Source organism: Vulpes vulpes, chromosome 5, assembly GCF_048418805.1.
Source record: "Vulpes vulpes isolate BD-2025 chromosome 5, VulVul3, whole genome shotgun sequence".
Classification (NCBI taxonomy): Eukaryota; Metazoa; Chordata; class Mammalia; order Carnivora; family Canidae; genus Vulpes; species Vulpes vulpes.
In genome coordinates this window covers 70,839,418-70,852,969 of record NC_132784.1, presented here as the reverse complement: position 1 = coordinate 70,852,969, position 13,552 = coordinate 70,839,418, and the positions used below count along the sequence as shown (strand labels likewise).

Below are 13,552 nucleotides of genomic sequence, written 5' to 3'. Positions count from 1 at the left end.
CCAGATGATGCGGCCCCTGTGGACATTGGGGGGGGGGGGGGCGGGGTAGCCCCTGCGGACAGTGCAGGGGTGGGGGGCAGGGTAGCCCTGCAGACAGTGCGGGGGGTCGAGGGCCAGGCGAGTCTTGAGGTTACCTGAGTCAGCAATGGGAGGGGCTTCCCCAGATCTCCATCGATCTAGATATTTGGTGATTTGATTGAGAAGAGCCATCATTTCTCCCTTGCGCTCCATTCCCTCCGGTGCAGGAGCCCTGTGTGCATCGTTTCCTGGGACTCTGCAGGCAGGGCCGGTGGTGTTCCCAGGTCCCCACAGAGGCTGTGGGGTTCACGTGCCCTGGTCCGTGGCAGTTGGCAGGGCAGCGGGCACAGGCGTGGCTGACCACATCATGGGGCCCGCGTGCGGCATATGTTCGTTCATCCCTCCAGGTCCCAGGTTCATCTCTCTGGAGGACCCTAACACCGGGCACATAGTGGACACTCAGAGAAGGTGGCCAGGGCATGCGTGCTCATGGTGTGGGCGGGTAATGACCTAAAGTGGCCCTGTGGGGAAGGTTCATGGTCACTCCACTGTGTGGTCACCTTGCTTTCAGCTTCCCCCACAGTAGACCAGACACGGTTCAGCCTAGGCGGGAGGGGGCGGAGGGTGATGGTGGGCTTCCCCCCAGAAGCTGTCCTCCCACCATCTTGAGCCTGCATAGGGGGGCTCCTGAGGGCACACAGTCACTTCCTGCCTCCAGGGAAGTGGCAGCACTGCCAGGAACCCAAACACCCCACCCCAGAGGACCCCAGGGCTGAGTCACTGCCCAGGCTGGCAGGACACCTCACTAAGGAGGAGCACCTCTACGCTGGGTTTTGAGGGGTGTGTAGGAGTCTGTGGGGACTGAAGACATTCTTGGCAGAGGCAGCAAGGGGAATAAGATGAAGTCAGGGAAGGAGCTGCCCCAGTTCCAGGACCGTGCCCAGGGCATCCCCCCCACACCTGGCCATGGCTCCCAGTGGTCAGGCCGACCGCCCCTTGAGCAGATCTGGAGGGCAGGCCAGTGGGGCTTGTTTGGCACAACTCGTCTGCTGGGCCGTTTGGCCTCTCGCCTCTGGGCAGCCGTGTACCAGCTGCACAGCTCTGCTTCTAGAGAGCTGGCCGGCGCAGCGTCAGCGCCCTGTCCCTTTGACACCCATTTATTTTCCTGGAAGCAGGACATTTCTCCCCACACGTCTGGGATTCCTGCCTTGTGAGGACGAGTGTGCGCTGCTGTGTGAGGTGTGCGTGTAGGTGTGTCCTCGGCCACCTGCACCCGGCGAGCCCCTGCCCGCCCATGTGCCCGAGCGCACCGTCCCATCTGCGTGATACCCTCTGCCTGGGCCCTGATTACGGAGCTCCTTCTTGTCTGGGGACATCACAACCCCCCACCCGTTTTCGCCCCAGGAGCTGGCCCGCAGAGCCGGCCCAAGGCCGTGCCCACCTGTCTCCGGGCATGCCCAGTGATGGCGCTCTGCCCTGTGGGGTCCTCGGGCTCACACTCCAGGCGTTTCTGGGCCGTTGCTGTCTCCTTCCAGGTGTCTGGCCACCCCATCTGGCATCTGTCCTGGGCCTTCGGGCCTTGGATGAGCTTGTCCCCCTTGGGATAGCAGCTTCTGTTGCCTGTTACCCCGGCTCCTCCTGGCCTGTCAGCCTTGTTCTGGGGACTGGCCATGCAGAGGTTCTGCTGCTGACTCTGGCTCTGGAGGCAGGGCTGGTGCCGGCCTGTGGGCAGTGAGTCCCTGGGCCTCCAGCCTGAATCACAGACGGAGGCCAACAGCACACCTGCTGGCACCCCCCACCCCCCTCCTGCTCTGTCCTCTGTGCTTTTCCTGCTGACCAGGAATCACAGGGCTCGGGGCTGGATCAAAGGCGGCCGCCAGAGGCCCAGGAGTCTGCAGGCCTCCCTGGGGTGGGAGCTGGGGCGGCGTGGGGGGCTCAGCGGGCACACCCTGCCGGGGCGCAGGAGCCCATCTGTCCTTCCCTGAGCACGCTCATAAGCTTCCGGCCCGTGGGCACTGCCCACGAAGGCCTGCGTGGCCCACCAGCTCCTTGCGCCTACCTGCCACTGCTCTGGGCTCTGGGCAGCCCCACGCTCTCTGGGCCGCGCTCACACGCACAGGGAGAGGCTGGCGTGTAGGCCCGTCCGTCCCAACAGCAGGAGAGGGCCTGAGCTGAGCTGGGAAGGATGGCCGTGACCGTGCTCCATGGAAGGACACAGAGGCCACATAAAGTTATGGACGTGTGGTCCGTTAAGGGATCATGTTTTCTACACACATGACAAGGGATTCATTTCCCATAAACATCAAAGGGCTCTTGCAAACTCTTAAGAACCCTCCCCTGGCCCCATGTAAAAGTGGGTAAAGAGTGATCCCAGGGAGGTAGTGAGCCTGACAGGGAGCTCAAGGTCATGGTTAAAGCAGCAAGAACTGGACGGGGCAGTGGGGGGGGGGGGCAGGTCACCCCAGAACCATGGGGTGGCGTGCCGTCAGTCCCGGCTTTGGTCAAGTCTGGATAATGCTGTGTGGGCGTCCCTCAGTGTTCACAGAAAAGGCATCCCAAGCCAGGCTGCAATGCCCGGTGCATGGGTCCCCTGTCCCCCCCCATGCCCCCACGCCCCCACACGCTGGAGGTGGGGCCGACCATTGTGATAGCCTTCACATGCCTGCCTGGGAGTGGGAGTCACCTTGGAGAATGTTGGGGTTGGGGCCAGGGCTCAGCACCAGAGGGGGTGTCCTGGGCCCAAGGCCACAGTGCAGTCCAGCCAGAGGTTCTCAGGATGCTGGCAGGGGCCAGGCTGCCGTGGGGAGGTGGGAAGGAGGGAGAGAGGAATGTGGGTGCCTGGCTGTGGTCACAGGATGAGGGGGTGGCAACCAGGACTCAGGTCCTTGAAGTGTGAGCATGAGAACAAGTTCTGCCCTGTGAGGGGGTCCAGGGGTGGGGGTACGGGGCATGGCAGGCCAGGTGGTGCCATCCAGGGAGTGGCCTTAGGCCCATCCTGCTGTCCTGGGCACACCAGTGAGCCGGATGCCAGTGTCTGGGAACCTCTGTCCGGAGGTCTGCGGGCCCAAGGGAGGTTGACAGGTCTGGGCTGCAGGGTGGCAGAGGCCAAGCATCCAGCAGGAGCGGACCCTAAGGGACCAGGCGGGGGGAGGCCCTGAACCTGAGAGCACCCTGGCTTCCCTGCTGGGGGAGATGGGCGGTGCTGAAGGCTTGGGGTGGAGGCTCCAGGAGGCCAGAGGACTGGTGCCATGGGAGGCGATGTGGTGTGTTCTGGGCAGTGACCGAGGAGTGTGAGAGGCCCACGGCAGCTGTGGGGTTCCCGCTGCGGTGCACTTGGGCAGGGCGGGGTGGGGGCAGGGTCTGGGCCCTAGGGGGTGCGGGGAGCAGGTGGGACCCTGCTGACCTGGGTCTGAGGGGGCTTCTCTACCCCGCAGGCCTTGTGAAGCTGGGGATTCACTGTGTCACGTGCCAGAAGGTGGCTATTAAAATTGTCAACCGGGAGAAGCTCAGCGAGTCCGTCCTGATGAAGGTGAGCTCAGGTGGGCGGCCCTGTGGTGAGGAGCCCGCAGGACGGTCCCACTCGCTCCGTCTGTCTGTTGCCCGTGCCCGCCACCCTGCGACTGGCTGTTCCCCATTCCTGCCTGCTCTCTCTTGGCCTCAGCCGGGGGCCTGGGAGGGACAGGCACAGGCCGCATCCTGGGCACAGTCCTGGTGCTGTGCCAACCCGCTGAGATAGCCAACTGGGCCTCAGTTTCCCTAGTCAGATTTGGGAGGAGGCCCCTGCCTCTGAGGAGGGAAAGAGGAAGTGACAGTTCCTGGGGGACCGCACAGCCCCTCCTGCTTGCCGCCCCTTCCCTCCCCTGTCCTGGGAGCCCCTTGTCACCTTTGGGACAGGATGCCGGGCGGAAGGGGTTGCTCCAGCCTCGGTCCGCCATCTGCCTGCTTAGCCATGGGTGTAGAGTGCTCAGACCTTTGGGGTGGGGGGGCACGCTGGGGTTCCTATCAGCATGGCTGCCCTCCACCTGGGGACGGCGCCTCCCTCGCTCCCCAAGACGGCTCCCAAGGGGCGCATGAGGGGCCAGCACACCAGGAGGGCAGTGACAGGCTGCCTGGGGGTGGAGGCTTGTGGGGGGACTCCAGGGACTGAAGCTGGGGGAGTTTTAAGGAGATGCTTGCTTGGAGGGGTGAGCAGGGAGCTGCTGGGGGGTGGGCAGACCCTGACCTTGCCTTGGACTCACCGGGACTCACGTGTTCACTTGGAGGCAGTGAGTGCAAGATGTGCAAGATGCCCATAAACTCTGCGAGCAGAGAGACAGGAGCTCAGCGGCAGGGCCAGGGTGGAAGGGCCGGAGGCAGCCCCCTTCTTTTCAGGGGTACAGACCCCATCGTGAGGCTGGCCCTGCTCCAAGCCTCCTGCTGCCCCCGCGAACCTAGCGAGGGTGTCCAAGGGGGCATGAGCCCCGCAATCCCATATCCCCACCAGCCAGGGACCCCTGCAGGGCAGGCACGGCCTGGCCTGGGGCTGCGAGTAGGAGGGGACAGGGTGGGTGGAAGCAGGGGGCAGGGGAATGAGCCTGCCCCCAGCTGGACCTCTCCCCTCTGCACCTCCATGCAGGTGGAGCGGGAGATCGCCATCCTGAAGCTCATCGAGCACCCTCACGTTCTAAAGCTGCACGATGTTTATGAAAACAAAAAATATTTGTAGGTATTGCCGGGTCTGGAGAGCCGGGGTGGGGGCAGAGGTGAGGCCGTGGGGCCTCGGGGAGGGCACAGGCAGCCCCTTGGGCAGGGGGCCCCGGCGGCGGAGCTCGCAGGAGGGCTCTGAAGGGCGAGCCAGGCTGGCCGCCGGGGTCAAGCAGCGATGCCCTTGATCCCAGTGAGCACCCCCAGCCCTGCCACTGCCAGGGCTCCCAGGGACCCTCCGTATTCCCACTGAGCCCCACCAGCTCACTCATGGGACTGGACCCCAGGGCCGGTTGGTGCCCCTCGCTGGTCTGCTGTCCCACCCTCCCTGGGATGTCCGGTTCCCATGGTGCTGAGAGGCTGACCTCCGAGGCCAGCGGGAATCTCACATCCTGGGCACCCCTGGGTTGGAAAGTGGGCCCCGTCACCCCCCAGCCAAGTCAGCAGCTGTGTGGCCTCCATGAGCTCACCTGGGGTGTGGGTGGCGGTCACTCCCAGGGTCACGGCAAGGGGGCGTCCAGCCGTGTCACTGCTGCCTGTGTGACTGCAGGAGGGCCTCGGCCTGTGATGCATGCACGGGCCCTCAGGGAGGGGCTCCAGTGGCACTTCCTTGGGGACGTTGGGATTGAGGGAATGTGAGTAGGGGGCTGGCCCAGGGGCCCTAGAGGGTGTCTGATGGATGGGACCAGCTGGCCCCAGGTGGCCGTCCCCAGCCTGCCCAGTTTTCCGGGCAGCGGGGGTTGGGGCACGAAGCCGGCTGCCAGGGGCTGCCCCAGGGAGGAGCAGGAAGGCTCAGGCCTACAGATGGAGGACAGGCCCCCAGTCCAAAGCCCAGACCCTCCCACAAGTTACTCCCTCTTTGAGCCTGTTCCTCATCGCTGTGGTGTCCCCACTGTGTGCCAGCCAGAGGCCCAGTGGCATGAGCAGCCAACTCCAAGTGTTTGAGGGTCAGGGGACACCTCAGGGGACACCTCAGGGGACACCACAGGGGACACCTGTGCCCGGTCAGTACAGGTGTGGGGGTGCTGGGTGGCAGGTCATGGTCCTGGGGCCCCTGACCGTGGTGAGCAGGACCTCTGCCCCGAGACACACACCTGCATGACCCTTACCATCAGCCTGACGGGGGCCCCCCTTGCAGCGTCCAGCAATGTCCCGTGAGCTTGGGGCAGGTGTTGGCTGCCTCTACATACAACAAGCAGGAAACCCATCAGGCCTCATTTTTGCTGAGATCCTGGGGAGGACAGACCCAGGGGTGGGATGATGGGCAGAGCCTTCAGCCCCAAGGAGGCCACCTCAGTGGGAGTCAGGAAGCAAGGGGGGGCGCCTGGGACAGCAGGATGGGGGGCGCACAGCCCAGGTGAAGGCCCAATGACAGGGACACCGTGCCCAGCACGAGGATGATCAGGGCTCCCCAGGACTCAGCCCCAAGGCAGCCCAGGGAGCCTGCAGGGACCTCTGCCAGTGAGGGCAGGCTGTGGCCTGTGCTGTGCTTGGATCCTCCTGCTCAGGAGCAAGGCAGGACCCCCAGGATAGCGCCCCTGCCTGAACCCCACTAGTGCTCCCTCCCCATCTCCAGCTCCACCCCCTCACCCCCACTCCCGCCTAAGGCTCCCTGTGCTTCCACCCCCACTGACCCTTCCATTTCTGCAAGACCAGCAGCTCCTTGGAGGTCCTGCAGGCATCATTGTCCACACGTCCTGGGAGCCATCCTGCACCTCCCCACCTGCCTTGGGGAGGCTCCCCCCGCAGCCACCATCACTAGGCCAGAGACATCAGCAGGCCAGAGACGGCCTGCCCTGCCCCTCCTGCTCTCCCCATCCTGCCCTGCCCCACCATGGCCCTGCACAGTAGCCCAGAGGGTCCTCAGTCCCTGGGCCTGGCCAGTGACATGATGCAGCAGAGGGGAGTGCCACTCCTTGAGGCCTCCGCCCCAGGGCAAGTGCCCTGCCCCAGTGTGTGGGCATTGAGGCACTGGCCCACAGAGCCAGGAAACCCAAGGCCCTGTCAGAATCTTCCTGGTGGCCCAGTCCTCACCCCCTGCACCTGTCCAGGCCACCAGGCCATGCTGAGCCAAGGCGGGGGACAGTTACCATCTGCCAGCTGCCCCCCCAACTCAGGCCTTCCTTCCACACTTTTTCTTCCATCTTCTAAGAACCAGTTTGAAGGCCACCCCTGGGGGCCCCCAGCCATGCCTTGCTCCAGCCCCTTGCCCACCCTTGGGTCTGCCTTGGTGGCCAGGGCTCTCCGAGGGCCTGAGTGTCTGCTCTGGGAGCCCAAGTGGGGCTAGCCAGGGGGAGCCTAGAATAGTCACGACCCCAGCTTGCATGGGGGTCAGTGGCCACAGTGTCCCTCAGCCAGGGGGACAGGTGTGGCCCTCCTCCCAGACTCCCCGCATCAGGCCACCCCCCGCCCCGCCCATGGCTGCACTGGAGGCAGGCCTGCCGGGAGGTGGGCAGGCAGGCAGGGCCCCTCATGCTGAGGGTGCTGGACGCTGGGACGGGCCGGTGGCCTGCAGCCTGCGGCCGGTGCTGCTGTGGCCGGGTGGCCCCGAGGCGGGCTGGTCATACCGTGTGCAGCCACCCGACGCCCACCTGTCCCTGCAGATACCTGGTGCTAGAACACGTGTCTGGTGGGGAGCTCTTCGACTACCTGGTCAAGAAGGGGAGGCTGACCCCCAAAGAGGCCCGGAAGTTCTTCCGGCAGATCATCTCTGCGCTAGACTTCTGCCACAGTCACTCCATATGGTGTGTGCCCCAATACCACTAGGTGCCCCCAGCCCCACCAGCTGACCCCTCCTGTGCTAGGACACCTCCATCCCCCCAGGCAGGCCCTCACCCCCTGCCAGGGGCCCATTCCCCACCAGGTGCCCCCTACCATCCCCATCAGGTGCTCCCATCCCCCGTCAGATACCCCCACCCCCCACCAGGTGCCTCCCATCCTACCAGGTGCCCCTTCCACTGTCTCCCATCTCAGGTAACCCCCCATTTCCCATCACATACCCCCTACCCCACATCAGGTACCCTGACACCTCCCATCAGGTGCTCCCATCCCCCAAGGTACCCTCCCACCTCCATTCAGGTACCCTCATCCCCCATCAGGGTGTTCCCCATCCCCCATCAGGTACCCCCCCATCTCCCATGACATAGGCTCTACCCCTATCAGGTACCCCTCCACCTCCCATCAAGTGCTCCCCATTCCCCATCAGGCAGCCCCCCATCTCCCATCACATACGCCCCATCCCCATCAGGTACCCCTCTAACTCCCATCAGGTGCTCCCATCCCCCTTCAAGTACCTCCCATTCCCCAAGGTACCCTCCACCCCATCCCCCATCAGGTACTCCCCATCCCCCATGAGGTATCACCCATCCCCTATCCAGTGCTCTCCGTCCTCCATCAGGTGCTTCCCACCTCCCATCAGGTACCCCCGCCCCCCATCAGGTACCCCCATACCCTATTAGGTAACCTCCCACACCCCATCAGGTGTTCCCTATCCCCCATCAGGGACTCCCCATACCCCATCAGGTACCCCCCAACCTCCCTAGCAGGCACCACCCCATGCCACTGGGGCAGACAGTAGTCTTTCTATTGACCCCCTTCAGGAGCATCAGGAAGCTTATGTCAGGTGTGCACCCCAGGCTCCAGGAGTCCCCTCCTCAGGTTTCTTAGAGGTTCTGGGGCCAGGTCACCCTAGATTGGGGATCCCAGGTTGGCCTCAGCCCAGAGCACTTATGGTGGGTGGGGGGCCCAGAGAATAAAGCAAAGCCTGCCCCAGGGTGGGTGGGAGCATGTGGTATGACCCCAGAGGGTCCCTGTTTCTCTGTCCCCAAGACCACAGCTGCCAGGCAGGCGACTTCCCATTGGCTGCCTGTGACATCACCAGGCTGGGTTGCCATTGGCCCCATGCAGCGTGGATGGGCTTTTGGGGAGGGGAGGCAGCTAGGGGCTGGTCAGCCTCAACCCCGCCTTCCTTCCCAGCCACAGGGATCTGAAGCCGGAAAACCTCCTACTGGATGAGAAAAACAACATCCGGATCGCCGACTTCGGCATGGCGTCGCTGCAGGTTGGCGACAGTCTGCTGGAGACCAGCTGCGGGTGAGCGGGGCTGCCGGGCCAGGAGAGGGCCAGGCTGCTGCCCCCGAAGGCCCTGCCCTGCCCCCTAGATGCCACCAGTGGTCTCGGCTGCACAGCCCGGGGGACCTGGAGCCCCAGGACCTCTGGCTCTGCTCCCAGCCTGTGCTGCAAAGTGCGGTGCAGTGAAGGGGCCCTGCCTGGTGACCAGTGAGGCCCAGGCCTTCCCTCGGCTCTCCAGGCAGACCCCGGAAGGCTAGTCTGGTCCCGGTGGCTGCCTGCTTGCCCAGAGCCTCAGTGTGGCCATCTTCCTGCTGTGCGCACTCAGCCCCATGGCCCTTCCCGGGACCAGGATGGCAGCAGGCAGCCTTGAATGTGGCTGGGTCCGCAGGCTCCTGTGCCTCCGTGTCCCCCAGGAGCACACAGTAGGGATTAGGCTGTGGGGCAGTTGGCATCAAAGCCCCTTGAGCCTCCTCGTGGGCCTGGGGGCCCCCCAGAGGGGCATTACTGCAGGCGGAACGTGCCTCCAGGTGTCTCCATTGCTGTGGTCCGGGGGCAGCCCGGAGTCCAGGCGGGGTGGGACAGCCAGGTAGACAGCAGGTCCCGAACCTCGTGCCTGACTGCCACTTTTGCCTCCAGATCTCCCCACTACGCCTGCCCTGAGGTGATCCGGGTAAGTGGCCTCAGCTCCCCACGCCCTGCCCTTGTCGCCACCCGAGCCTTGCAGATCCCCAGGCCCTGGCCAACTCCCACACCCTGAGCCTGGGCACCCCCATTCCTGCGGAGACCAGCCATTCACCCTGGCAACCCCACTGCTGCCCACAGGGGGAGAAGTACGATGGCCGCAAGGCAGATGTGTGGAGCTGCGGTGTGATCCTGTTCGCCCTGCTGGTGGTAAGGCCCCCCGCCCCTCCCTCGCGGTGCTGCCTCTGGGTGCCCCTCCCGAGGTGACCCCAGTGCCCCTGCCGGCAGGGGGCTCTGCCCTTCGATGATGACAACCTGAGGCAGCTGCTGGAGAAGGTGAAGCGGGGCGTGTTCCACATGCCGCACTTCATCCCGCCTGACTGCCAGAGCCTGCTGCGCGGCATGATCGAGGTGGATGCGGCCCGGCGCCTCACGGTGGGTCCCAGCGTCGCAGAGGGGCCAGGGGGCCTCGCCTCTCCCCCTTATGCAGCCCACCCACTCCTGGACCCTGCAAGGTCCCTGCCTGGGGCCACCATGTTAGGGCCTGGGTCCTGTCTCCAGCATCTCCTCCCAGGGATGAAGGCTGGCCTGTGCAAGGGATCCCCACCTGTGCTAGTGAGTGTGGTACAGGGGGTCCCTGGGTGTGCACGGGTGTGTGTACATGTACACAGGCGTGTACTTGCATGTGCGTGGGTATGCACATGGCTCTGTGAGTACACACTTGGGGCTGTGTGTGTGTGTGTGCCTGGGTGTGTGGCCATGCACAGCTACATGGGCGTGTGTGCACATACACAGTGTGTACTTGCATGTGCGTGGCTGTGGGTATGCGCATGGCTGTGTGGGCACACACAGCTGTGTGCACATGCTTGGGTGTGTGGCCATGTATGACTGTGTGTGCACAGGTGCACGTGTGTGTGTGTGCGCGTGCACATAGGCGTGTAGTTGTGGTTATGTGCATGGCTATGTGGGCACACATGAGTGTGTGCACGTGTGCTTGGGTGTTTGGCCACGCAGAACTCCGTATGCACAAGTGCATGGGTGTGTGTGCACATACACAAGCGTGTACATGTGTGTGTATGGGTGTGGGTATATGCAGGGCTGTGTGGGCACATACATGGTATACACACATGTGCCTAGATGTATGGCCATGCACAGCCAAGTGTGCATAGGTGCATGGGCATGTGTGCACATACACAGGCGTGTACTTGTGTAGGTGTGGGTATACACAGGGCTGTGTGGGCATATACATAGTGTGTGCACGTGTGCCGCCATGCTTAGCTGTGTGTGCACAGGTGCATGGACATGTGTGCACATACGCAGGTGTGTACTTTATGTGTGGCTATGTACGTGGCTGTGTGGGCACATACAGGGTATGTGCATATATGCCTGGGTGTGTGACCATGCACAGCTGTGTGTGCACAGTTGCACTAGTGTGTGTGCACATACACAGGCGTGTACTTGCGTGTGCGTGGGTGTATGTGCACAGGTGTGGTTTGGGAGTGCTGGTGTACTTGGAAGGCAGGTGCCCACTGATGCTGGCCCTCGTGTCCCGGGCTTCCCAGGGCCTGGTCAGCGTGCCTAGTTGCTCACGAGCACTCCTCATGGCAGCTGGGGGCCGGGGAAGGTCTGAGGGAAGCTCCTACTTCTGAGAGAAGCCCCCCTTGGCCACCTCCGGCCTCCCTAGGGCTCAGCTAGTGCCAGGAGGGCTGGTCCCAGAGCAAGGGCAGCAGGACTCCCCTGGCCAGACAGAGGTGGCCCAGTGGCCAAGAGGCCACCCTCGCCCACCCTCCCAACCAGGCTGTCCCGAGTGCAGTTGAGGGGAGAGCAGGGCTGGTCCCCAAGCCTCCTGCTCACACCTGCACCCAGCCCCTCCCTGTGCACAGGAGGCCGCTCTGCTTCTGTGCTCACTCCCTCTGCTATCCAGCCCCCAGCCCTGCCCACCTTCCTTCTCTTCCACTGGGGGTGAGCAGGGTCAGGGCTGCCTGCCTGGAGCCTCCAGGAATGCAGGCCCTCCCCACGCTCTCCCCCCTCCAGCCCCTTCTTCCCCCCTCCTGTCCTGCTCTCTGCACACTCCTGCGCTCCCCCTACCGCCCCCTGTGGCCTCCTAACGTGGGCTCCTCCGTCCCTCGTCCCTCCTCGTACTAACTCCCTGTTTCTCTTTCCTTGTAGCTAGAGCACATTCAGAAACACATATGGTATATGTAAGTAGCTTCTCCTCCCACATCGCCTGCTTTGCCTGTCACCTGTCACCGTGGCCTGGAGGGCCTGCTAGGGAAGGCGGGGGGTGACCCGGCCCAGCGCAGGCCTGCCCCCAGCCTCAGCCGCTCCTGGCTCAAGGCCCCCGGGCCGGCCTGCGCTGGGCACAGGCAGGATGCAGGAGGTGTGCAAGGGCTGGGCGCAGGCAGAGTAGCAAGACTCGGGGGCCCCAGGAAGGGGTGGGCCCTGCCCTCCCGGCACCTCAGGGTGGGGGCGGAGGAGCAGCGGAGGGGCGGCGCGTGACCCTGCCGTGCCTGTCGTCCACAGAGGAGGCAAGAACGAGCCGGAGCCAGAGCAGCCCATCCCCCGCAAGGTGCAGATCCGCTCGCTGCCCAGCCTGGAGGACATCGACCCCGACGTGCTGGACAGCATGCACTCGCTGGGCTGCTTCCGAGATCGCAACAAGCTGCTGCAGGACCTGCTGTCCGAGGAGTACGTGGCCAGCCTGGGGCCCCTGCGGCCCCTCCCAGGCAGGCGGCCGTGGGGTGGGACCCCCTCCGGGAATGGACCTGCCCACCTTTCTTGGTGCCTCTCACCCACTGCAGGGAAAACCAGGAGAAGATGATTTATTTCCTTCTCCTGGACCGGAAAGAAAGGTACCCGAGTCACGAGGACGAAGACCTGCCCCCCAGAAATGAAATAGGTATAAGGTGGCAGGGTGGCCTGGCCCCATGCTGCCCCTCCCACGCCCGGCGGGCTGCCTGGCCCTGACCCCTGTCTGCACACAGACCCTCCCCGGAAGCGTGTGGACTCCCCGATGCTGAACCGGCACGGCAAGCGGCGGCCCGAACGCAAGTCCATGGAGGTGCTCAGCGTGACAGATGGCGGCTCCCCGGTGCCCGCGCGGAGGGCCATCGAGATGGCCCAGCATGGCCAGAGGTGCGTGCCTTCTGGGAGGACACGGCACTCCGCCTCCTGGTGGCCTGGCCTGGTCGGCGCTGGCACTCCTCACTGGCTGCGTGGGGCCTGGCATGGCTCATCTCTGCCCACCCCCTTCCCGGCCCTGGGGCTGGGCCAAGGCCACTGGGCTGTGCTGGACCACGCTGTGCTGGACCACGCTGTGCTAGGGGCTGGGCCAGGCTGCTCGAGCTGCTTGGGCTAGACTGGGCTGGGCTGAACTTGGCTGGACTGGGCTGAGCTGGGCTGCGCTGAGCTGGACCAGGGTGGACTGGGCTGGACTGGGCTGGGCTGGGCTGGACTGGACTAATAGCTGGGCTGGGCTGGACTGGACTAATAGCTGGACTAGGCTGGACTGGACTGTTGGTTGGGCTGGGCTGGGCTAGGCTGGTCTGGACTGGGCTTCTAGCTGGATGGACTGGGCTGGGCTGCTAGCTGGGCTGGATGGAACTGGGCTGGACTGCTACTTGGGTGGACTGGGCTCGGTTGGACTAGGCTTTGCTTTGTTGTCCTGGCTTGGAGTAGGCTGGTCAGGCCATCCAGAACAGGGTTGGGCTAGACTGGAGTGAACTGGAGTGCTAGCTGGACTGGGCTAGACTGGACTGCTAGCTGGGCTGGACTGGGCTAGGGTGAGCCGGCTGGACTGGACTGCTAGCTGGGCTGGGCTGGGCTGGACTGAGCTGGCGTGGACCAGGCTGTACTGGACTGCTAGCTGGGCTGGGCTGGGTGGACCAGGCTGGACTGGACTGTTAGCTGAGCTGGGCTGGGCTGGACTGGGCTTTGCTCTGTTGTCCTGGCTTGAAGTGGGCCGGTCAGACCATCCAGAACAGGATTGGGCTAAACTGGAGTGGACCAGACTTGGCTACACTAGGGTCAAGCCTTGTTCAGAGCTGCCCAGCAGGCCTGTCCCCACTTGATGCTGGCCCCAGGTTTGGGTCACCTGTGG

At 64.3% G+C, this 13,552-nt stretch overlaps 1 protein-coding gene across 18 annotated transcripts in view; it reads left to right on the top strand.

Annotated features, from left to right (window-relative positions):
• Positions 1–13,552, top strand: part of BRSK2 (BR serine/threonine kinase 2) — a 60,826-nt gene that overhangs the window by 33,873 nt on the left and 13,401 nt on the right. For 16 of the 18 annotated variants that reach the window (XR_012001699.1, XR_012001697.1, XR_012001698.1 and 13 more), the window contains exons 2-12: positions 3,453–3,547; positions 4,634–4,719; positions 7,305–7,445; positions 8,677–8,793; positions 9,409–9,442; positions 9,595–9,663; positions 9,742–9,888; positions 11,623–11,654; positions 11,977–12,141; positions 12,255–12,352; positions 12,438–12,588. Coding sequence is in view for 15 of the 18 variants with exons in the window: in XM_072758773.1 (XP_072614874.1) it covers positions 3,453–3,547; positions 4,634–4,719; positions 7,305–7,445; positions 8,677–8,793; positions 9,409–9,442; positions 9,595–9,663; positions 9,742–9,888; positions 11,623–11,654; positions 11,977–12,141; positions 12,255–12,352; positions 12,438–12,588 (1,135 nt within the window). In the remaining 3 variants the exon portion in view is untranslated. Of the gene's footprint in view, positions 1–3,452; positions 3,548–4,633; positions 4,724–7,304; positions 7,446–8,676; positions 8,794–9,408; positions 9,443–9,594; positions 9,664–9,741; positions 9,889–11,622; positions 11,655–11,976; positions 12,142–12,254; positions 12,353–12,437; positions 12,589–13,552 lie in introns of all 18 variants that reach the window. The other 2 variants (XM_072758769.1, XM_072758768.1) reach the window with 1 other exon arrangement.